The sequence below is a fragment of the Varroa jacobsoni genome, unplaced genomic scaffold (assembly GCF_002532875.2).
Source record: "Varroa jacobsoni isolate VJ856 unplaced genomic scaffold, vjacob_1.0 scaffold_1480, whole genome shotgun sequence".
NCBI classification, from domain to species: domain Eukaryota; kingdom Metazoa; phylum Arthropoda; class Arachnida; order Mesostigmata; family Varroidae; genus Varroa; species Varroa jacobsoni.
This window is the reverse complement of record NW_019214382.1, coordinates 1,285-26,967: the sequence shown is the minus strand read 5'-3', so window position 1 is coordinate 26,967 and position 25,683 is coordinate 1,285. Positions and strand designations below refer to the sequence as shown.

General features: G+C 41.6%; 2 protein-coding genes and 1 long non-coding RNA gene across 5 annotated transcripts in view; 2 read left to right on the top strand and 1 right to left on the bottom strand.

Moving 5' to 3' along the window:
- Nucleotides 1-2,533: 2,533 nt before the first annotated feature.
- On the top strand, nucleotides 2,534-12,220 carry LOC111270515 (protein couch potato; the record flags this gene model as incomplete). 2 transcript variants are annotated; one of them, XM_086972512.1, is given in 3 exon segments in its annotated part: nucleotides 2,534-2,655; nucleotides 4,013-4,112; nucleotides 5,294-12,220. In XM_086972512.1, coding segments are annotated over 3 exon segments (416 nt in total), but the record flags the coding sequence as incomplete, so codon positions are not given.
- On the bottom strand, nucleotides 10,412-16,793 carry LOC147752124 (uncharacterized). Its single transcript, XR_015314962.1, has 2 exons — nucleotides 16,468-16,793; nucleotides 10,412-15,793 (listed from the first exon to the last, which is right to left on the bottom strand). It is a non-coding gene; the product is annotated as an uncharacterized LOC147752124 (long non-coding RNA).
- Nucleotides 15,738-25,683, top strand: part of LOC111270513 (dual specificity mitogen-activated protein kinase kinase 3) — an 11,209-nt gene continuing 1,263 nt past the window's right edge. The window contains exons 1-7 of one of the 2 annotated variants that reach the window (XM_086972511.1): nucleotides 15,738-16,077; nucleotides 21,874-21,934; nucleotides 23,159-23,321; nucleotides 23,536-23,676; nucleotides 24,045-24,187; nucleotides 24,807-24,939; nucleotides 25,521-25,595. In XM_086972511.1, coding sequence (XP_086828637.1) covers nucleotides 16,065-16,077; nucleotides 21,874-21,934; nucleotides 23,159-23,321; nucleotides 23,536-23,676; nucleotides 24,045-24,187; nucleotides 24,807-24,939; nucleotides 25,521-25,595 — 729 coding nt within the window. In that variant the 5' untranslated portion in view covers nucleotides 15,738-16,064. The remainder of the gene's footprint in view (nucleotides 16,078-21,873; nucleotides 21,935-23,158; nucleotides 23,322-23,535; nucleotides 23,677-24,044; nucleotides 24,188-24,806; nucleotides 24,940-25,520; nucleotides 25,596-25,683) is intronic. The other variant, XM_022850776.2, reaches the window with a different exon arrangement.

The following is a 25,683-nucleotide window of genomic DNA, read 5'->3' as shown; positions in this document are numbered from 1 at the left end:
TCTCTCTCTCTCTCTCTCTCTCTCTACCTACCTACCTACCTACCTACCTACCTACCTATCTATCTATCTATCTATCTATCTATCTATCTATCTATCTATCTATCTATCTATCTATCTATCTATCTATCTATCTATCTATCTATCTATCTCTCTCTCTCTCTCTCTCTCTCTCTCTCTCTCTCTCTCTTCCTATCTCTTTCTCTCTCTATCGAATGTCATAGAATAACAATGCCAGCGTGAGCCGTCCACCAGACTGTTATTGCATCTGGGGGACGTTGATATGATTAATCCCCCACGATGACCTGATCTGACATAGCTGCCTACTTGACTTGTCTCGCGTCTCCTTTGCTCAATGCAACATGCTAATACTTAGTGGACGTTGCCAGTATATTCCATTGTCAGTGTACCATATAGCACCATGCGCTGAATGGCAGATACACTTACAGATCACTGTCACCCTCAAGCCGGCTCGGCCCGGGTTATGTGTTGGAATAGAACGAACGCAATAGCCAGGGCCAGCCTAATCATCCTAGCACCTCCTAGCTAAGACATTTTTCAAGTAAAGACCGTCAGCGATACGGCACTCATTTGTCACTTCATGAGTACCATTTTTCCATCGGCACTGGTACGATTTCCCGACCACCACGCGCTCACAACAACACCTCCTTTGTCAACCCATATACAGTCGATAAATGCACTTTCGTTCTCGAAACTCATCTCCATCATTATCCATTTCCGATATCAGCACCTAATTTCAAATAACTCCTCCTCTCCCCACCCCCCACCTCACACGTTGTGGGGTGGGACAGGAAACTATTTTTCCACATGCACATATCAACACTGCTGCACCCAGTCTTGTCAGTCACCATGTGTCTTGCCCCCAAGATTTCGGTTCAATCTAGATCGAGATCGCTAAGAATTCTCCCAACTGCGACCTTTACCACTGCCTAATTACCTATTTTCGCACGCAACACGTCTTAACACGATTCCCGTTCTGCACGCCTCGCCCGACACTGGACCTTCTCCCATTACAGACACTTGTTGTTGTGTTTCTCAATTAACTCAACGACAGCATCGGCCATTCCAGATAAAAGCCTAGGGAAGAAGAACTCGAACCTACCTAGTCTTCACTGCCGTTAGATGCTTTGCAAGGAACAAATGCGCGACTCCTCATGACAAAGCAGGCGGGGGCCAGTTTTTCGGTACCGTAGTGTCACTGGAATGGCGGGTAGCTGCTGAATTTCGAGTTATGAATGAGCGATGAGTACGGGTCTCAGCCTATAAGCAGAAATGAAGACAGACGTCACGGACGTATTGCCACCGACAAACCACGGCTCCACATGTTTCTCGGCGCACAGCTCGTCTGCCCTTGTCCGTAGACTAGTCAATTCCTTCTTCTGGAGGAGCGTCAGAAGGCGTCATTTACTAACGACGACACTGACAAATGTGGCACACGACGGCCCAGGCGCCCCCGCAACTGACTGATGATTGTACGGCGGACCATTTCGGTCAGCTGCGACTCTGAGCCGACAATGATTCTGTTCTGTGAAATCCGGACCGTTTGCCCTGGCTTAACATAAACCGCTGTCTCCATCACTGCCAAAGACACTAATTCGTATCTTATAAAATGAAATCATTGGCGCAGCGATTGCAGAGGCTAACAAATACTACTTCAGAATCGATGCAAAGCTTAGTACAGTAAGGTCCTAAAGATGTCGTCACTTGAGATGACAGAGAGTATTTCCAGAGAGCGAACAGAATTTTTGGATATAGCTCATAAACCAGTTGAACGATTTTCCAGCAAAAAAAAATTTCCAACAAACTTCAATGATTATGTTATTCTATAGCTCATGACAACAGTTATCTAATTTTTTGTCATGGGTGCGATGGTCGTTTCAAGCCCAGTTTTCGATTCGAGCCACATTTACCTGATTCAAACTTAAGGCAACATTTCCAGTAGCAAACATCGCTAAGCAGCAGCGTATTGGCTGTTCGGAAGGTTGCAGTTGATCTGCAAACAAAAAAATCACAACAAAAACAACGAGTGCTTGTCCTGGGGGGAAGGGCAACTAGACATCATTGAGGGACAAAGGGATTCGTGGTTAGCGACGTTGGACACGACTCGGCAGGCAGGCAGCCAGCACATCAACCCACGGCGCACATAATGCAGAATCGCTTTTGATCCATCCATTCCATCCATACAAACCGCTTGCTATCGGCCCCTGTATCCATCCCAATTTGACATCGACATATGCGTCGAGTTATTGTTCGTATTGTTTCCTCCCGATTATTTGGGCTGATAATTTTTTGGGTTGGCTGCAGTGGCCGATGGCGGAGCATCCTCACTGATTGGAAATATGACTCAATTCAATCAATCAATCAATCAATCCTGCACTGGTGGCGCTCTCGGGTTAGCTGCAGGTACCCGGGCTAGCTGGCTCTCTCTACCTTTCTACCTAATTCTCTTTGGCTCTTAATGGGTTCGGCAGGTTCGCCCCACTCCTAACCTCGCTTGTCCTCGTGCGCCTTTCAGAGATCGGGGCCGCGCTGTTACCCTCGGAGTGGCCACATCCGCTGTCGTATGCTGAGGTGCCCATAACCTCTGGCCTGCACTCGGCTGCCCTCATGCATCCCGCGCTCCACCCACAGTTGCCGGTAAGTACCCGGGTAGTTATACGACAAATAAGCTACGCTACGCTTAGCAACATCACGCATCGCAACGCAATCAGCTCCATCGAACGATTACCTCAATGCAGCAATGGCGAGAGTAGCACTACATTTTGTAATCGTATTGGTACCAATAGCTACCATTGTAGCTAACGTAGGTGAACACGATGATTTTCTAAATGGCCTAGCTGTCTTCGCGTATCCAATGCTTTGCGCCAATTTCGTTGTACTTTAATAGATATAGAATTAGCAGTCATTAAGCACCGCAATACGAAACGGCGGTTTTCCATTCATCCGCTTTCCGTTCCGTAGTAATTAACCTCAGTACCTGTAGCAGAACGATTGGCCAGTAGCACGACCTTCTTCGTTACTTATGCACCTATGCATAATACTTCATACATCACAGTATTTCTTATGATCCATCTTATAGTTAAATGGATTTTCAAGCTTTTCATTTGCTGAGCTAAGTCTAATTTCAGGATTTTCCTCTAGCTCCCTCATCAGAAAACACACAATCCCTAAGCTCACGCTTAATCTCGCTCGTTGACGTTCTTTCACCTCGTTTCTGTGTGCGCCTGTTGTTCTTACTTCATTGATGGCCGCAAATGCAACGCGTTAGAAAGCCAAGGCACGCTAAAAGCCAATGTCAACATAGCACAAAGCTGATCGTCGCTATATTTTATATGTACCATGTTGCACCGTGAGCGTCCATTGTGCTACTGCCAGCATTACCGTAGACAGATCTCTACGGGCGTGTAATAATCGTTCTTGCCCTACGGCCAGCGCTTTTCCCCTACATAGTTATCCGACCCCGTTTGATCGGATAGTCGGTCGACGAGCAGTTTTTTTTTCTCTGATATGTTTTGTTAATTTGTATGTATTGTTTCTGTTTGTTCTTTTTTCATCATTCTAACCTTATCCTGGTTTGTTAATTTTTCACTCAACATTTTTCTCACCGCTTACCGTTTTAGCTCTGCAGCCGAGTTCTTTCTCTACTTCTCCCCTGTTCTATTTGCTTCTCACGTGAATTTTATTTCTGTCAGTGTATCCTCCTTTCCTTTCCGTTCCGTCTTTCTTTTCTGTGAGGTCTAGGGTGCATTGTTGCAAATTGTGTTGTTATCTTCAGCAGTAGCGTTAGCCGCTGATTGTCGCTGCGCGCAAGCAGCGAGCATCGCTAGTGGGGCAAGCACAGTGCTCAGGCGCCCTTGCATTCAGCCGCTTGCTCTTCACATTGCAACTTCTGCACGTTAAGCGCCCGCCTATGTGTTCGTTTCAGCCGCACCATTTCTACTATCCGGCAAGCACGGCGCAGGCGAATACTCAGCCGACTGCTTCTGTTTCGCAGGCTCCGGCCACTAGCACGGCCAACAACCTCAGCTCGATCTCCGCCAACCCCAGCAACAACTTCTGGCCCGCCCAGCCTGACTCGAACAAGATCAACTCTGGTGAGCAGATTCCCCCTTCTTCTCTGTGAAGCACGTCAGCCACCAATGCGCTGAACTGCGTTCAACTTCTGTTGCCGCGAGCGGGGCGTTCCGACTGACCGGGGGGTGACGGCAGACTAACTGACTGACCCATTCACTCAGTTAATGACTGGGTGACCCACTGACGAGAACCACCTCCGCTGGCTTCTACTGCGGCGACTGTCCGTCTCCTGGTAGACTCGCCGGCCACTAACGCCCTGGCAAGGCTAAACCTGCGTGTGGTGTCGCGGGAGCTTACGGGACGGAATGCAAATGGTGGACGGACGAAGGGACAGAAAAACCGACGGCGGACTCGGCCGCCGGCTAACCAATGGGACTGTCGAAAACAGTATTATTGTATTGATGTTATTATTATTAATATAACGTATTCAGGGGTGACTGGCTGTCCCACTGGCAACGTGGCCTCTGCCGTGCCGATCACTGTCACCATTGAACTAACATCAAATCACATTACGGCCATTGCACCGTAATTAGCATGTAGCTGAACGACATGGTTAGGTGGGGCCAATTTTGTTGTTTGTAACTGAATTTGTCTCCTTTCTCTGAACAAATCAAATGGGTGTTACACTGAAAACAACAGTAGCAACAACAACAACAACAACAACAACAACAACAACAACTATAACAACAGCAGCAACAAAAATAACGAAAGTCAAGGATCAAGAGGGTCACGTCTTTGCTAGTAACGTTCAGTTAACTCCGTTCTGTTAGGTTTTGAATGTGGCCATCCTGGACGTTGTGGGTCTCTAGCTTTAGGTTGCAATTGCTCGTTCAGACACACATTGAACTATCTCTATGTAGGGGTAATAACAGCCACTAATCATATGGTCACGCACTGCGACTACTAGCCGTGACATGTTACAAATCTTCCTGTTTAAGCGTACTAACTATCTTTCCTCCAACTGCGATTGGCGCACAACCCCGTATATGCTGAAGGCAATTTCCATTCGACCAGTGGTAACTGTGAATAAATCTAATAATTAGTAACTGTAAACATCTATTCTATTCTTAATCATGGTTAATGATTGCGAAAGACAGCTCTAGCAAGAATATGGGAAACAACTAACACTCTTTTTGTTATCGTCTGTTGTGTTTGTGCTCTTTCCTTACCTTTTCCTTTTTACCGCGTGGTACGACTTTAGCCTCTAGCCAACAACAGGCAGCATTAATAGCTGCTGCGGCAATGGAGAACTATCAGGCCCAGCTGGTACGGTTCGCGTGTTTACAAGCCCAGGCGGCCGCTGGAACCAATCCTGGAGTTACATCGCTCTCACCCAACTTAACTTCGCTGTCCGGGGTGCAGCAGGACGATACGCCCAACAGATTCGTTAGGTAAATTCCCCCAGAAGCAACAACCAAGCACGAAAGCATGAAGATGAACATCCAGGACGCGAGAAGATAACAAGATCAATAAAAGTCGACTCCAGCTCTTCTTGCGCGCATCCCCAAGACCCTAGAATCTCGAAGATGGAAGCGAGGAAAAATGCGGACAAACAGAGAGGAATATAGTCTAATCGAAATTCTAGCTATCCCCATTCAACGGCGATGAAGAACAGGGGGAGACAGAACGATAAACGAAAAGATAAAGGAAATGAAAGGGATGGAAAATTCAGCAACTTGAAAAACAACGTAATAATTAATTTTCTGCTGATAATGGCAGAATATATGTTCAGTATAATAATAATAATCATAGTATGGTATAGATCCAACGCCTCAAAGAGTGACGGAGGGGGGTTCTATCCAAGCGATTCCTGTGCCTACAGACCAGCTAATCGATAAGCTCATCCGATTCATCAACGATATTCGTATCCTAATAGTACTGATGCTACAAATCAAGTACGTTGCCGGCAACGCTAATAGGAACATGACCTAACGGAAAGATGTATGCGCAAGAAGAGACGAGTTCGAAACAGCAGCGGGGAACTGTCACCGGTAAGGAAGGCATGATACAACCGTGAGTTGAGCCAATTGATTGTCGCCCCAGCAGCTGGTTAGGTTAAAGAGCCGAAATGGTGAAGAGATGAGGGAGCAATATGAATGGCAGCTGTCCCCGTGAGTGAGCTTGTGCAGATGTCCGCAGATGGATCATGACCTTGAACAATAATAATGATAATAGTAATAATAGATGCAATTCTATTGCTCTTTCCGATCTTCGAAATAGGTGCGCTGAAGAGCAATCTTCGTCCAAGAGATGGTTAGCTCTAAGTGGTTGTCATCGATAGAAACGATGTTTGTAGGAGGCTCGAAAGGTGGCACCCATTTTTTAGCATTCTTGGATTAGCATTTCGAGAAGTTGTAGGTCAATATTCGTATTCCGATTATTATTACCACTACTATTACTATATTACTGATGATTATCACGATTTACATATAAGATAGTGACGGTTGAACAGTGACAATAATTGTTGGTCGGGCTAGAAGCAGGCTCGATCTCGTGATGACCCCGAAGCCGATTGTTCACTATAAATAAAAAAGGAAGCTATAATATTATAGATGAATTCAGGCATGCGCTAGCCCCTATATGTAGACAACAATGAAAAAGATATTGCGGAAACGATTGGATTGACCGCGTAATCGATTGAACGCATCGGCGATGCTGAGGGACGTAGACAAAAAAACCGTCTGCAAAAACCGACAGGAAACGGTAACAAAATGAAGGACAAACAACCTGAGCCCGATTTATACAAACGGATCTACGTGAATGATCTGAGGAGCAACTTCACATCGTAACCCGCCACAGCTATACGTGTACTTAAGCCGAGCAACGCAAAGAAGCGCCACTTCACCGTGTGCGGATGCGCGATCGCTCGACGGAACGTCGCATTTTCCGCGTCGAAGCGGGACGTTTACTGAGGACTATTACGGCAAATATTTCAACGCGATTTCTGATGTCGTCGGACATGATTCCCCCTGTCAGCGTGTCGCGTCAACGGTTTACGGCAATTGGTCGCTCGGCCCCTCAGCCCGTCAGTCGAGCGCCAACGTACAGCCAGATTAATACTAACAAAGCATTAGATATGCATCGATGATAGGTTTCATATGGCGTATAATAACAGTCGTTAACGAAGAAAAGTTTTACCTAGTGTAATTATTACTATTATGGAAAACAGCATAGGTGGAAGCCACAACGTCGGCAAAAGCCGGAGTGCAGCAGCCCCCTCCCCCGGCCCCCAACAGCAAAGACAAATGATAAGTCAAACTGGTCTGATTCGTCATTAGAGCTGTATTGTAACTGAAAATACATTGTGAAAAGCAAGAACGTTAAATTCGCCCGTCAGCAGATGATTTGCGAGAACGGGCCACGAACGAAAGAATCACCCCCGAATCTTTACGTTGTTGAGTGCCTCTGGCGATGCGTCTCAGGTCAGGCCCGAGCAATCCTATTGGACGGACACATTATTTACTATTTATCATGGCAGAAAGGTGTTTATTTTGACATATACATATCTAGTATAATCTTTGTTGCAATTACAATTACTCTATGACTGCTATGCTAGCCGGCCGACGATGAGAAGCTCCCGCTCGACGGTCAGCGTTGACGGCGCGAAGGAGTGTGGCACGTAATCACGACGTGCGGAAACGCTCTTTCTACGTTAGTGATGCTATGACGCCAGCTGTTGGCAATAATTTAACCATTTGATGACCGTGACAACCATGATATGCGCATGAGTTGACGAAGTTCATGGGGAGCTATCAGTAACTCCTACACAGATTATTGTGTAATAATACGCTATAATAACGTAATGTGAATCAATCTATACAAAAAGGTAGACGAAGCAAAAGCAAGCGGTAGAGCTGGTGACTTTATGTCCCGAAACGCGGGGACCAAACTGACAACCCTAACGCGCGCGAGCATCTTCGGAGTAAACGTAATCGAAACAGTTTCGTAGGCGAGACATTTTGTGGCGACAAAAACAATCTAAGAAAACTATTTGGTGTGCGTAAGAACCCCACGAACGAGGCGCCCCCAGTTTCGTGTTTATACGTTTGAAATTATTGTTCCTGGGGGATATTTTCCTGGTCTGTAAGCTGCCATATAGTCCACGTCAGTTTGTTATCGAGAATAGGAAGCCTGCGCTGACTGGCCTGTAGTTCCTTACAAGCTGTTACGCGTAGCAGGTTGTTCGGTCTGGCTAGTGCTTAGCCGCGTTAATAAAGCAGCCCACCTCTGCGGTCCACAAATTGCCCACGTTTCGCCCGTTTCGATAGCGTTCTCTAGGAAAAAAAGACATATCAACAGACCGATAATATATACATAGTGGGGTACTGACAATGGTGATTGAGTATGATTCAATGATTTGTTACCATTACTATTATTAACTAATACTACCACACGATATATTGACTATTGCGAGAGTTCTTGAGGACCAAATAATAGAATTGGCGGTTTTCCACGTGTGCGTCGGAAACAACCCTAAAGAAACCTGTACATATCACTAATAATAATTAATTATGATATTAAAATGGAAGGACGATGCGATGTGTGGCGCGAAATTTTCAATCGACCGACGCTTTTCGGGGGGCTTGGTTGATGGATAATAGCGACGGAGAGAAGCTGGACCAGTGAATGGCGTCCCGGCCCAACATGAGCGGAGAAGCGGATAGGTCCACGCGTGGGCCGTGGACCCAATAGAATAATGAGGCTTACTCACCACACAATAAAATGGGAGTTGCGATGGCGACTGGTGGCAATGGCACTGCGACAGTTGCGAACTCTAGATCGTAAAGCCGGCCTAAAGGATAGGTCTGGGCTCAATAGACCTGCGAATCAATGTTCAACGCAGTATTCTCTAATCCTAGTGAATCACTAATCGGTAACAGTTAAACGGAACAGATAATGTGATATTATTAACGCTCGCGCATCCGATATGAGCATCAATCAATCAAGCTACTGGCTAGGTACGAAATCGGTTCGGCTAGGAGGACGAGCGACGTAACTGAAAACGTTTTGTGAACGTTTTATCATTCCTGATCGACGTTCGGTCGATTGATTTGGCGACGCTTAATAATTCTGACCTGTATTTTCTTAATTATTTTCGTATCGCACTCTAAAATAGATCTGCAGCTGTTCTGCGCTATCCGCAGTGGCTACCGCTAAGAATTGCCCACTCTGTGATATAGCAAAATGGAAAAATACGCAAATAATTACTCTGGATAACAGAACATACCGCTACTAGTATTAGATAATAATAATAATAACGATACCAAGACAAAACACTAACGTCGACTATTGATGATGACGATCAAATGGCTTCAAGCGTAACGTAAAACACAATATGTTTTTCACGGACAACAAAGGTCCTATTCTCACTTTGTCAGTTCCACTTGAACGCGGCAATTTAGTCAGCCTAGCGTCGCTTCACCTGACACACCAGTCAGGCTAACGGGAAAAACAATGATGGCCTATTCGAGGACACTGGTACGAATGCTGATTTAATCTATATGAGCGAAGGGTGGAAATGGAGAGGAGAGGTGGAGTCGTCGTAAACTGACCACGAGATCCGCTTTGGGGGATCTCCTTTTAAAATAAAATTATTGTTAATACTATGACGAATTATATAAGTATTGATATTGCTATGTGAGTAAAAAAATGATCATATTATAAGACTATACACATTATATATATATATATATAAATGCTTATATACGCTATTTATGTAATAGTATTCTATGTATCAATCTCTATATCATGGCCCGTCAGATAAATACAAACAGCAACAACAATAAGCATATCATCATCATAGAAGAATACACATATATTTACCTTTGATAATCAATGTCGCTGTCTGTACGATAGAGGAACAAGATGCTGATGTGACGCTACCGTACGAAATGAAAAAAACCTTCAAGAGAAAAGTAGTTTAGGCGGAAAACAAAGCCAGCCAAAAATATATGTGAGCGTGTGTTTGGCTGGAAAAAGCGGTCAGCAGTCTCTCTCAAAAAACTCGAGAAAAGCAGTGAGTGCGCTGTTCTATGAAGTCTTGAAGCGCGTCATCGCCTGCAGACATGTGTTCGTCCTGAAATTGTACAAGTCACGCAACTCGTCTATTCATTTATGCCGAATAAGAAACGCCCGTAGTCACTCTGGAGAGAAGCTCTACACGCGATGGGTACGTGTTCTCGGGTGGAACACACAAACCGAATTCGACCAACGATTCCCCTTCGGCGGCCTTGTGGCTAGTGGCTATAACGCAGAGTCCGTCTCTAGTGAAAATTAAATGTTAGTAGGCCCAGAGGAGCGAATAGCGATAGCGGAAGGCGAACTTCCCATTATGAACAGTGGTGATCGTGTAACCCTATCATTCAGAGACATTCTAAACAAAAAAAAAAACAAAAATGGTCGCTCATCAACGATTCAATGCAACTACGAAGTGACGTACCCGAAATGTTATTATAGCTCCCCTTATTTATAGTAGTCGTCATCGGAATTGGATATGTATGATGGTCGACTGCCCGTACGGTCGTTAGTCTAACTGAAGTACATGAGGTGGAAAACTCATGGAAGAAATATCGAAACGTATGACTGGATGTCTGAGTGGCTGTAATCCAGACGACTGTGTATGTTCGACGAGCGGTCCTGGACGTGGGTGGAATCAGGGTTACCGTTTGACTTGGGGTCTCGGGCTCGTCGTATCGAAAACAAATCGCAATTGGTCAGCGAGCATTTTTGGGTCATTCCTAACAACAATTGGTGCGGGTGGATGGTACTACATTTCTTCTATTCGTATCTAGTCGCTGGCCTGTTAAGTGGCTAGAGTTTGTTTGTCAAATTGTGGGCGTTATGCATTAAGCGTAGGTAATAATTATTGGCTCTCGAAACGCTTTGGTCAAGAGGTGACAGGCCGCTATTTCGAGCGAACGGAGCCACGAGTTCCAACCAAATGTTTCGATGGCGTGATTTGTCGAGTGACTGAATGATAAATGGGTAATTAGTGTAGCAACGGAAAGATTTCGCGCGTGTGTGTTTGTGTGTATGTGTGTGTGTGTGTGTGTGTGTATGTGTGTGTGTGTATGAGTGCGTGACGACTGTCCCGGCATTCAAATGAATTGAACACAAACAATCCGTTTTACTGAGTCCCGAACTGCGAAAAGTGCTTTCCTGTAAAACAGGTCCTGTAAACCACTGACACAGTTGAAATAAACGTTGTATCTAGAACAAATGACCCATTGCGTATACCAGGTCGCTGTTTTAACTCTGACCTAAAAAAATTTTCATTTATTCACAAAGCGAGGCCACGATTTGACAGGACTTCAGAGGATCATCTAAGCGACATAAAGGGGAACGTGGACAGGTAATGGGCGTCAAAAATAAGTTCAAACGCAAAATATTCCACAATAACGTTAATTATATCATAGAATATTATAGCGGTGTACTTAATTCGACCGCTAGATGTCGTTTTGAGCCTTGTTTGCTATTGCATGCAAGATATACATCAACGTTAGCGGTATTAGCTAACGCTAATCGGATAAAATAGTGCAAGGAACATCGTTGCGGCCAGGCAAAAACAACGGCGGCCTTGTGAGCATGCCTTACAGACAGTTGTCACCCACCTAAAAACAGTGGGAATAATCTCGTGACACGTTCTAGTGTCTTGTAGAGCACTATGCAATGCTACGAGGGGTTACATCGGACCGCTGCGCTGTCTTCGATCTCACAAATAGCGGAATGGTCATCAACGTGAGTGGCAATCGTGGTCTCAATAGGGCAAACGCCCGCTGAGCGAAACCCGTTTTTCGCGCGAGAGGCCTGTTCTTCCAACCGGATAGCGCATACGCAATCGAGGGTCTTCTCCGGGGGTGAGTTGTAATCGGTACACACGCAATCTTGTCGGATTTTTTTCCAATGCTACTAATCCCATCGACTAGCCTGCTGACAGCTGACGTTCGGCAGCGGACCCATCACACCAGACGATCACTGTGTATCTGCTGGAACGGTGATAGATAGTAATCATGTCGCTATATGGTCAAACAATAATCATAATAATACGAAACGATACGAGGAAGTGGTGGCACACGACGATAACAAAAAACAATTAATAACAATAAACAAATACCACTTATGGTAATAATTTAATAGTCGTTCTTGCAAGCTGTTTAACCGATAACAATAACTAACAGTGATATCGATAAAATGGGTTATACTAATTATATGGATCGCATTGATAAGATGGAGGATAATGAGAGATTATTCCTGAGAGAGGAATGAGAGCAAATAATAACAAGCATTAATTAGTAACAATAATAATAACAGTAGTAATAGTTACGATAACTGTGACAATGACAACCGTCTTTGAGCGTCATTCGCGTCTTATTCTAATATAATTAATAGATACAAGATGAAGTGAATGCTGATGACGATAATCATTAATCATAATGGACCCAACGCCCAGCGCTATCTCGGTTCTGTAAACCCATTTTCCTCCGTTCGTTGCACAGCGCCGAGCTGAGATACGCGTATGGAGCGCAGCTGTGTGTAGCTGGTAGTGTGATAAGTGATGACCACGAAGGTTGATAGTAATAATAGCAATGATGATAATGAAATGATTATAATTATTATTGATAATGAGATAATAACTATGGTGGATAATAATGAGACAAAGAAAACGATGATATTAATAACTATAACAACAATGAGGAGATACCGCGAAGAATAAGCTGCTGGTTGAAATAAAGAGAAAGCACAAGGCAAGGCAGGAAGACAATAAAACAGGACAACCGAATGCGAAATAAATTGACGGCCAGCTAGGAAGAACGGACGTAAAATAGTAACAACTTTAACTATTGGCTGGCATATTTCGATACGGTACCGCAAAAGATAATGATGATGATAACAGGTAACGCGAAAGTTAACAAGAGATATATGGATAAACAAAGAAAGACATGACGGGAGATACAGAAAGACGACAGAAGGGCCTGGATGAAAAGAAAGATTCAATGAAACGATAATAACGATGACGATGAAATGTACGAATTGAGATAGGAGAAAAAAATGATCACCAGGACTCGATTCATCAACCTTCAGACACGATCATGTTGATGATAACACTAACCTCTGCAGACCGCCGGTCCGTTGTCCACCCCGGGGGGCGAGGTCCTATCCGTTGTTTGACGTGGTCCCACCATCGGATGGAAAACACTAATAGAAAAAAATATAATGTGTAGGAAAAACGAGACCGAAAATACGTGGCCGACGGTCCTGCAGACTGCCCGTTGTAGATCTGTGCGCTATGGCGCGCCCGTGGACCAAATATCTGAAATTACAACAATGACAAATATACAAAAAATATATATACATTATTAAATAAAATAAAAAAGAAATTGTGTTGTTTTTCAGTGTCAAGTGAGTAGGCGGCATTGAATAAACTGTAGAATACACACAATTCTCAAGGATTTTAGTATATCTATATGCAGTCACCTGACTGCCTGAGAATTAGTCGAATGGTCTAACTTCAGGTGTGTAGTAGGTGTGTTGAAATAGTAGCAGTCGTGCTAAGGTTATCGAGATAAGCGGATGCGTTACCTTACCTTCTGCGGACAGTACGTAAGTATGGGCATCGCTTGTGCTGGCGTAAATAAATATGGTTTAAAAATTATGAGTCTTCGCTTCACACAAGGCAAAAATTGTTATACGCTGGTAAGGAAAATGTTGATTAGATATGAAATAGTTGCTAACCTACTAGAATGTCCACGTAAAATCGTCATAAGGAGGAGACGAAAACCAGCGATACGCCGACGAAGGCTAGGGATGAATTTACGAATTTCCAACTCTATAAAGGAAGATTGAGATTGCTTAAATTAAAACCCAAGCTAGAAAGTTTCAGCAAAGTATTAGACCCTATTGTTAGAAAAGAGCTTACGCTAAAATCTATCCCAGATCGTTTATCAATTAAATTTCCTATCCGACTCAGGCATGGAGAACTGTGAAATCTTTTTTCAGAGGATCAGTTTACGGCGGCTTATTCGGACCAAATTTTAATAGTAAATTGTTGGGTAAAATAAATAGGTGCTATGCAACCATGTAAAGGAGACCCATTCAGGAGATGATTAAACATGCTAATTCAACGAATGATATGTTATATTCCCTACTTGTACAGTTTATAAGGTTTAAGTACCAGAAAAACGTTTGAGTAATATAATACCTAGGATTTCCATTAAGCTTCACAAAAAATGGATCAGGCAAAACGGTGATATTTTTGGGAGTGTTGCACTTTCTCTGCTTTCAAAGATCATCACTGGATCGAAATCCCCAACCTCTTAAAAGTGTCACCCCCTATATATTGGACATAAGTCGAGTTCACACTCTCAAATAACTAGCTTTACTCCTGTCTCCCTTCTATCAGCTATACCCAAAGTGAGAGTAAGAATAACTAGCGAATAATTGATCTCATATCCTGAAAACACAGAGCATTAAGATAAATTGCAGTTTGAGCTTAAAAGGAGCAAATGTTGTAAATCTAGAGTGAGTATATCACTAATTCGAATGAAGATAATTGAAGTCGCGTAGCAGTCTTCTATGGTTTTAACCAAAGCGTTCAGTATAGCCAATAACGACCACCTCATGAAATGTGCACCCAGGGTCACTGTGTGTGGTAGAGACTTTGGACTATAGATATTATATCTAACGGAAAGCATGTTCTTAAAATAAGCTTGATGTCTAGTTTTCTAGCAGCAGAGGTGAACTGTGCCACACCCACAACCGCAACAAGTCCTGTGCAACCGTACAAAACTGGTGATGTAGTACAAATACCTTGTAGTGTGCGTATACAATTATTTCAGGTACAAGCAGCGCATTGAAAAGGCTGGTCGTACGAGAACGAAATTAATGTTTCCAGTTTTACGTCCGGATCTACATTAGTATGTACAAAAGGACTGGCCATGTTCAGCACAAAGAAACATCTCAATCTTATGTTCAGCAGGCAGGCACGTCGCGGCAGTGCCGGCGATTTACGGAAATCACCCTCCCAGACATTGGAGGGACTAACGAGATATGGTACGCAGGCTTTATATTAGCCTCTTCGGCATTATTCTCAACATTTTTGTTAATTCTTGTTTATGCCGTATGCACACAGACTTTTCACTGAAAAAGATATCCGGGAAACATATTTTTCACGGATAGTATAGGCCCCGTTAGCATCTTAGCCATTATCGAAAGCGAATGGAACTACGATTTGGCTGTGTTGTTTCGCCCTGGTGATGAGAAAGCTTGGCAAGAAGGTCGAGATGCGTGTATTTTGATGTTACACCCATTGAATATATTCTAGAATTGAATATATACAATTTAAAAGAAGTACACTGCTAACTAGGATCCCGTCCTAAATAAAATAGAGACATAAAAATCTGCAATAAGATTTATCAGTGTGTTAAAAACATACATGTGTACGAAGATACATTTTTATTGAATATTGCAGGCTATATATATATATATATATATATATATATATATACGTTTCTCAAAGTTAAGTAGCCGAGTACGTCAGCACTACACCATCATAACAAGATTTATATTATTGGCGCCGAAAATTTGAAAATGTCTGTTGTTGTTTTGGATTAAGTAGTTTCTGCTTTGCCAGCGCTGAGCAGCTTTAAGAGTACCAGACAGGAGCTGGTCTCCAGCGGTCACCTGTACTCGTTCTGGTCCGTTCCTGTAAGGAGTGCGTGTGAGCCAGTTAATATAAAATAAATTGTCTTCTGTGATTTATTAACGTCAAATATTGGAGATCATTTAATAAACTCCGCCCTGTGTTCTTACGAAATTCGAAGATTTTTTCCAATGCATGTCGGTGATCCAGCATGTCTTGCATGTAACAAACGCGTTCATATCGAGGGTGTAAACGAAAGCGACTAATAGTGGATGGCTCTACGAAAATACTGACAATTTTTCCTAACACTTCATAAACCACAGCCGAAGTTGCCATGAATAAAAGAGGTAAGATCGCTTAATAGTCTCCACAGATGTTAAATGTCTGGCTTGAGGGGTTAACTGCAATGTGTCCTTGATAAAGGACTCCTTCAAGAATAACTTAAATGTTGATCACATACGGTTGAACAGGCCGTGACGCACCTTTCAGTCTGTCATTTAATAATCTAACCGCTATATTTGGGTAATCAATCTCACGATTTTTTGTCAACGACATTGAATCAGGATCTATTTTAACTTAAAAGAATTGGCTGAATCTAAAGCTATTACATGATCCCGAAATCGATGTTCGCCGAAACAAAGGGCCCTGGATGAATTTCATTGACACACTCCCGTTTATCACAGATGATAATAATGTTGAATCTCTCGGGCGGTGTGCCCGGATTCTATATTACATACGTAAAAATCTAGGTGGCTTGTCCATGCTGGTCAATTCGACGTACGATCTTCGACCTCCCACGATATCCCAGCAGTAACTCTTCATGTCTTGTCGTACGTATAGCAGTAATACTGCATTAGGATATCGATTGCAATCGAACAAGCCCAGATAATAGACGCTCTATTAATCATTGAACATGGGAGTGCGGGACATATGTAAATTACTATGGCGGTTCGTATGGATGCAGGCACGGAAAGGTGGCTATAATAATTAAGCAAAAGTAGTGAAATCTAAAGACATTTCGGATTCGAATGGCTCTAAGTTTGTCCTCAGCTGTATGGATGTGCGGAATATATTTATAAAGCAGTACGTGCTGAACGTCATCCTTATGCGAACCATATTCTAAGTGCAATAAAAAAACGCTAGTAGGTTTCTGGGTAGTACATGTAATTCTATAAGTTCATGGTGCCACTGTATAGGAACGTTACCGAGGGCCACTCGCAATGTTTTTTTTTATCCGAATATAATTTTAATGGTTTGAGAAAATTAGCAAAATGAAAACAGCAGGAAAAAATCAACTAGCTTAAGAAAAGTTTTTCTCGCTAATTTTTTGACTGCCCCAACATGAAGTATAGGAAAGTATTGGTTGTCAACTGCAACGAGTACAGTTCAATGATAATTCGATGTTGTTCGGAGGTCTATTTCACTTTCCTATTCTGGCAACTCAAGTTAGATAGCATAGCTTGCATATCAGGTATTAATCTAACTTGTGAATTTTTTTTAACTTGGTGAATATCACTCTGAAAATACGTTTAGGACGTTTGGTAACCATCTCATCAAGGCACAGTATAGTTCGTTTTCTATTTTTGCTCAACAAATTATGACATAAATGGTTTAATTAACGTCAATAAATGTTAAAATGATGATTAGCTGGTCAGCAGTTCCGCGGTTACAAGTCATCCTGTGATAACGGTGCAGCATACAACGAGGTATAAAGCTGAGCCAACTTGCTGATATAAATTTACTAGATAGGGCTAATTTTAATGGATTCGGTGATCGTCTTATGAACTATTTAATAAAGGACCAACGACGAAGAGTAGTATCTTACCACTTTAAATATTTTATCTAATAGTTAGGTAATCTTAATATATTTATTATATTATTATTGTATAGTATAGATATATAAATGCTGAAATATCAAATAATGTAATGCTATAATTTTCGCTCAGTGAAGTAATAAGCTCGACAGGTAGATCGAGTATGTGTAGTGCGTTATGACATTTTTTTATGTGCAACAACAGGCTTCCCCCGCGTTTAATAACGTCTCTATACGAATTATCGGAATTGACGATCTTAACGACCTCCCTAGTTTTACTACAGCAGTTAAAGGGTATAATTCGGATGTCTGTGGGTTGAAAAGAGCGACACTTTGCCTCGGATCATGAAGTCGGTCACCTCATGTTTTGCGGTCGATTGTTTTGGTTTATCCCTGTAGGCACGTGATATAGAACAGAAGCTAACAGAACACAAAAAAGTTGTATTCGCCAATCCGTTGGTTGTCCTTAATAGTAATAATCAACAAACAAATACATTGCTTTCGTTCGTTACAGATGAGTTGTTCCGTGTTCCTCGGTGTCTTTCTAACATATTTTATTCAAGGCTAAATGAAGGGGGTATCTTATTTGTTCTTCAACCATATGCCTTAGGCGCCTTGTTCAATTTTTAAGAAAAGTTTTACGAGTCTCACTTTTTACGAATCGTGTTTTTTTTTTAAAAAATTGTTTTCTAATCTCGCAGTTTCAGGCGGCTTGGTCAGAGACAGGCAGCTGCCTGCCCCCAGTCTAACAACATTTCAGTGGTTTACTTGCCTAGAGTAAAGAAAACAAATCCTATACTTGTTAGGAAGTTCGAGTGTCCTCGTACTTGGTCGCAAGCTTGCTTGACTTGAGCTTAAGGTTACTTGATCTGGCCTTTTTTCGAAAAGGATCGATCGACTGCCGTTTTCAAAAGTAACATGTGAAAAAGGGCCAAGCACTCATTCTTGAAAATGTTACGATGAAGAATTAACGAAACTTTATAGAAGGAAGGCGAACATTTATATTTATTATTATTTATGCTTATTAGATAGCTTTTGGTTAATTACTTTTTGTCCTTCATTATTTCATTTTTTGGTATTAGGAAATATTCGACAAAATTAGGACAGTTTAGTTAGGAACGACAAGGACTAAAGCTATAGTTAAAACAATAAGCTCTATTTTAAATCGCGAACAGCCTCGTGACTTTCAATTGCGATGGCACACGTCCTTATAATTGTATCCAATAGTATGACACCTGCTGATTTTGATTAGGTAGACATCTTTATTAGCAATATTTACCGGAACCCACGTGGATTCTACCGCACCCTGAGTGTCATATATACTATCGATATACTAAGCTTTCGTTACCCCCCCCCCCTGGCTGATATTTGTGGACTGTAAGGCTGGAATATTAATAATTTTGTTCTTTACCTTGAAATAAACGCAGTTTTCTACCCGAATCTTAGCACCAAATTATTTTAATATGTATTCGCGATCACTCTACGCGATTTTCTGTCAACTAATACAGTTATTCCAGTTTGTCAGGAATTTCCAAGTTTGGTATTGAAGAATTCGTTCAAGTTTTAAGACCCTCGTCACTGTACCATTTTACATGCAAATTATCGGAAAGGGCGGTAATCTGCAGACACGCGGCCTGGATAATATAACTGGCTGCAAAAGAACCTACCCCTGAAAATCTTGGCCTGACACTGTCTGAGATAAGGATGACTTTTTTTGCTTTGTCTATCGAATCAGTTCGATTGAATAGCTTCGTTTATTTATAGAAACTCGGGCATGGTATATATAGATCACTATCGACGGTCTTGTTCTTCCCAAGCATTTCCCAGGGTCTTGTCATGCGTGACAATTCTGTCTAGAAGTCTATCATTGTGGCTGTGTGTTGCTCGCTGCCGAGCGAAATGTTGGGAGGCAATGATAAGCCGTATTTGTTTGCAATGTTAACTCAGTTCACGGGGCACCCAGAACCGTACTCTTTAAACAAGCCTTATACGTTTAAAGTTCTTGACTGTAATAGTAGTACAACTGCAGTCCAATATTTCGCTAATTCGAGAGTTGTTTGTCAGCCGTCTTCCTTCAAAAGGTCTTCAAACGGCCAAGCAGGACGAGGTATGTGCTGGTCCTAAAATGCTTTTTTGAACTCCGCAAACCGGCTTCGAGCAATTCCGTCAAATATAGAATCCTCGTTGTACACAACACAAATATACCGTGATGATTCGGCGACCTCGCAAGAAGCGACATAGACTAGGCGTCAAAAATGCATTCTTTTGTCTTGCCTGAAACCTCTTACAATTTATTTACAGAGAAGCAAGATCTCTTTAAAATGGTGTATATAAATAAATAAACACAGAGGAGAGAAACAAGAAAAAGGAACATTGAAAAGAAACAGAAACTACATGTGTTAATGTATAAGGGTGTATAAGGGTGGCCTTTATCTTACTCTTTTCATTATTCAAGCTATTAGATTGGATGAATCCAAGGTTAACAAGGTATACATCAGTGGACATCCACATATTGACAACAGTTAGAAAAGCAATGTAGAGTTGTGCAAGAAAGCTTACCGCAAATACTTTAACCCTTGTGTCTATTTCATTTTGTGCGTTCACGATCATTTCTTCTTGAATTTAAATACTTTCATAGATGTTTTCGTGGGCAATGTTACCTACGATAGTATTAATGAGCGCCTCTCCAGGTTGTCTGACTCTACGCAGAGAGTTGATTAGCTATATGAAACTCTTTTTTCTTTTGTGATGTGACGTTTTTTCTTCTCTACATGCCACCCAAAACGGGTAGTAGACTGCTCTACTACTCGATCTGTTTTCTGTTCTAACCTAATTAAACATGGCATGAGATCCACAGTTAGTCATCGCTCATGCTGCTTCTTCCTATTGCGAAACGACGGTACTTCTAGTGAATTCAATACAGTGGAGGCAAACTGATACATTTCATACACATTCGTCAAGCTGTTACACGGAATCATTTACGAGCTATTGTCTAGTGTTACATTATAAGATCTGTTTCTTTTTTTAACAGTAGAATTACCAGACAGCATATTAAGATTGTACATATTATGAGGTAGTCGACGTTCATATTATGCTGTCAAAAAAATACTCCCTCTCTATGTAACTATATGGCTTTGAAGAGTATAAGTAACAGCCGAAGATGACTGAAACTTCTGCAATAATCTGCTACATTTTTCAGTTTTATTATGCTGCCCAAGCCTATAAAAACTGTACAGTTTGTAGTCAATAAGCCGCGTTATCAGACGAAACGGCCCAAAGATAGTTTCCATCGCCTTCGAAATTTCGATACCTCTCGTAATGGTGACCAATTACGGAAAAAAGTTTTTGGAATTATTGTGGAAGTTAATCAAACCCAATAGATGACTAGCTATGATATAGTCAGGAAACAATTTTAAACTGTTCGAAGAAAGCTGACTACAGTAAAATGCTTGATGTTTTGGGTGCTGCATAGCTTGATGTAAAATAATTTAGTCGACCGTGCTTCCATCTGCGGAGTTCTACAGAAACGCAACGATATCGAGCCATTTCTAGAGCGGCTGATTATGGATGATAAATAGTGGATCACATGCGACAATAAAATGTAAATGAAAAAATCTGCCTCACAATATGTGGCAGTGCTCAGACTGACGCTAAAAAAAAGAATGATGCTATAGATTTGGTGGGCTTAGGAAAGAATTGTACATGATAGGGTGCTGTCCCGCTGGCAAAGCGATTGATTCAAATCTCGATTGTCAACAAGTGACAACTCATATAGAAGAACAAGCTACCGGAACTACTGAACAGAGCAGGAGTCGTCTTTTACTATGATAATGCCAGATCACGTACAGCTTTAGCTAAAAATAGAGAGAACTCACGTGAAATATTTTGATTCATCGGCCGTATAGCACGGATTTTGCACCATCTGGCTCTGATCTGTATTAGCGCTTGCAGATTTCTCTTAATGGTGTTAATTTAGTTTTAATGCCAAAACCGCTTGTTACAATTTTTTGCCTAGAAACCATCGAAATTCGACAACAATGAGATTATGTTGCTACCAGGAAAATGGAGGGAAAACGTCACTCGAAATGGCACATATTTAGTTCAGTAAAATTATTTCTAAGGAGATATCTATTGGCATGATAGTGTAACGCGAGCCATTGGCAAAAGTATCTTTTTGATCAATCACAACAATTACATGGTAACAAAAGACGTACAACAAGAGACTGATCTTAAGGGGATACGGAAGGTAGCCACTTAAACATATGGGTGGAGATTTACTAATCGATGTCTGCCTTATTGAATAATAGCCAAATATCTGTCTTTATTTCAGCAAAGAAACTCTTTGTGCCTAAGCTGAAAATCGCAGAGGAGCCCCCATTAGAAGATGACATGTGAGTAATTTCAGTGACGGGTTCTGGTGCGCTTCATCCCGCAGGAGCAGGGTGACGTGCGGAAGCTTGCCCATCGAATTACTATCAGTCAGAAAGTGCACCCGTTTGTAATTTTTTTTGCCATGTAAATTTATCAAATGTGGTAGGCGTTACCTAGTCAATTACATAAGTATCTGAAGTTTTACATCCTCTATTGTCGGTAGGCATTGATTTACACGGCTGGCCTCTTACGCGAGACAAAACGGGTCCACACCCGGTTTCAAAGCTAGTCCAACTCTTGTATATCTCTTGTATATAGCTTTGTAGTCCACCATTTCGCCACCATGCGGATTTGACCATCGATTCTTTTGTACATTGCCATTGAATAGTTTTTGCGATCTGCACTGAAAGTCTTTTTTAAACGATTTCGCTTTGTATACACAATCTAGGCGCGCGATTTTCAAATACAGCTTCCATGTGACTATCTTCGAAACGCTACCGTCTTTGTGTAATTATCCATTACCTTGTAAAGCATTTTAGCTTTATTAGCGGATGCATAATAATAATAGTAATATTTGCTTTTTCTAATGACCCATTAATCATCACACCAGTTTCGTTTTGACAAGTTACTAAGCATGCCTTACACGCAATTTAACGTATAATAGGAGGCTATGTCTGCAATCTATCTCAAGCCTTTTCAGTAAGTTGCAACGTGAGCGTCATTTAGGAAGCGTGATCCAAGGCGTCGGCCATTTCGTGTTTCAATAACTGGTTAATGCAGCCCCATTTCGAGCTTTTATCAAGAAGCCCTATGGCGCCATTTCAACTAAACGGGTCTAGATAACTTCTGTAGTTACTTTGAATAAAAATTACGGTTGTAGTGTTATTTTAGCTAAATACAAGGAAAGGCAAGCAATATATGATGGATATGTTAACAAAGGAATCAAAGGTAAGTGCAAATGCTAATAAGTCCACAGCCATGGGGACCACTCAATCTTGGCAACATGTCGTATGAAATTTCGTGATTTCAAAACAAATTTAAACGGATAATGCGTTTTCCATCAATCTAAAAGTATTATTTGCGTCTAACTAATATTCTAAACCTAATACGTTCATTTATCTTTGGGGGGGCCTTTTTCTAAAAATGTGGTCGAACTTAAGTGTGTTCGCCATTTTCAAGCGCTCTGGCCAAAACGTTTCTTATCCTTTCTTCGGTTTTTCCTTCTGTTTCCATCGCTTACTCAGTGCACCACCAAATCTGAATTCAATCGCGCGAATTCAGAAGGACGGCAAGGAGGTCACTGTTAACGCGGATGAGTTGGACAAAGTGCGCGAGCTAGGTCGAGGTGCTTATGGGGTTGTAGATCTCATGAAACATAAATCAACCGGGCTTTTCATGGCTGTTAAGGTAAATCCATTATTTAGCTGTAAATATTTTGTAGATCGATTGTTTCACTTGCCCTAGTACGAATTCTATAGTTGTGACAACACAACTGTATATGTGTTTATAGCGTGTTCCACTAATAGATTCCAGCATTTGGTCAAGCGTCTTTCACTGTGGCGGCAACTTCACTCGCTACCATCGAAGTCGAAGTATTTATTATGCTATTATTATACCACAGCGTATCAGATATACTTTCGACGAAATGGAAAAACGTCGGGCACTGATGGATCTCGACGTTTCGATGAAGGCTCATTGCTTGCATACGGTACGATTCTATGGAGCATTGTTTCATGACGGCGATATCTGGATTTGTATGGAAGTAAGTTTTCAGTAGAACGCTTTGAAGTAGCAGATAGCAAAATCACAATTGTTCATAAAAGAAATTAGTGGTTGCGTACGACCTGAACTAACATTAAGCCATTTCTAAGCGCTGTAAGGTACTCAAGTGTTATCAGAAGTTCTGCCACGTATAATTACATGCAGTTCGTGTCATCAAATATACGTGAAAATAAATACTCATAAATTTGTCTAAATTTTTTAGCTAATTTTTTTTTTTAGCTAAATTAAATGATGCTGTGGAAACACCACGTAGATTGCCTTATCTATTTTGCTATTAACTTTAAAGTGATTTCTACTAGGTACGTTTTTGAGACTTGTATTTTTCGTGTGTTGATTGCCAATCTTTAGAAAATGGACAGTTCTTTGGACAAGTTTTATCTTGCTGCCTTCCGATGCAAGGGCGGTGTTCCTGAACCTGTTCTTGCTAAGATCGCGTACAGCATTGTTACGGCTCTCGATTACCTAAAACGAAACCTGAAAATCATGCACAGGTAGGAGTTGTTGCTTGTTGACACCATGAAGGCATGCAGCTGGTGGATGCATTTTTACCATGGTGAATTTAAGCTGTAGGATAGAAGTCTTTTTTTGGCATCCGGTAAGTTTATTCTAAATAATCTAATCACCCAGGTATGAGTAAGCCATTTGCTTTTCGATGTAATTCATGGTTCGAAACGCCAACTACAAGGTCAGTGAGAGATTACGTTAGCACTACATTACCCACGGGCGTTCGATTTTATAGTTGGACTTTAACAGAAGCACCAATTCATCACACCGTTGATACCGCTTTGTCGCTTCAGCAATTTACGTAGGTGACCAATCGTCAAAGTGGAAATTAACGACTCTTGATTTTATGTACGACATCCATAAATTCGTTATTTACTTGCTACAGCATATAACTGTCGTATAAAAATCTTGATTGATCGTATTGTCGCGAACATTTATTTTGCTTCATGTTAACAATATACATTTTTATTTCCATTCACTGAACACGTTTCTGTTCCGAATATTATTTGTGCGCAATTGCATAAATTGTGAAGTGAGGAATTGTGGCTGAAAACCCAACGAGTAGTTGTGATGCCTTGTCATAGATTTTGTTTACTGTCATGTGAGTCGCAGGGATGTTAAGCCATCAAATGTGTTGGTTAATAGAGAGGGCTCCGTGAAACTTTGTGACTTCGGTATCTCTGGCAAGATGGTCGACTCGGTAGCGAAAAGTAACCTCGGCTGCAAACCCTATATGCCTGTGAGTATGACCCCTTAGTCATTCAGTCAACATCTGTATTCTGGTAAAACAAAAGATATCTGTTCAATATATACAAAGAATGAAAATCGCTATGATGTACCACTTAATGGTCTATCGTGAGATGAGACAACCGTGATCGGACTAGCATTAAACGTATGTTAGCCATTTTATAAACATATAGGAATATCTTTCTAGTTTTTCGTGTCTAGCACACAAGTGGACATCGTTAAAAACAAGCCGCAATCGTTTATAATAACTATTAGGATGTCTAAAGCTATCAAGTAAATCGGATTTTATATATTTCGCATTGCGCATCGCTAGCGAACACAACTTACTAAAAAAAATTATATTATTACTTAATTATTCAGATCTATGACCACTGAAAATCGCTAAACGACGCCTTTGACTAAAGTAATAATAGTCACATATTGCGATAACTTTATTATGAGAAGAAGGGTGCGATAAATCAACGACGCAGGTATAACTTCAGGAAGCTCAGTTGAAGTTATCGTACAATTCTAAAAAGTGCAAAAGTCGCAGATGCATTAACACAAATTAAAAATGACGAACATGTTTTTCAGCCCGAGCGGATACAAGCTGAACCTGGAGCAACATACGATGTGCGATCGGATGTGTGGAGCCTTGGGATTACCATGGTAAATTTTTATTCAAGCTCACTATGCAAGCCAAAAGAAGGACAATACTAGTCGTAGACAATAAGTCGCGCCTAATCTATAATATATA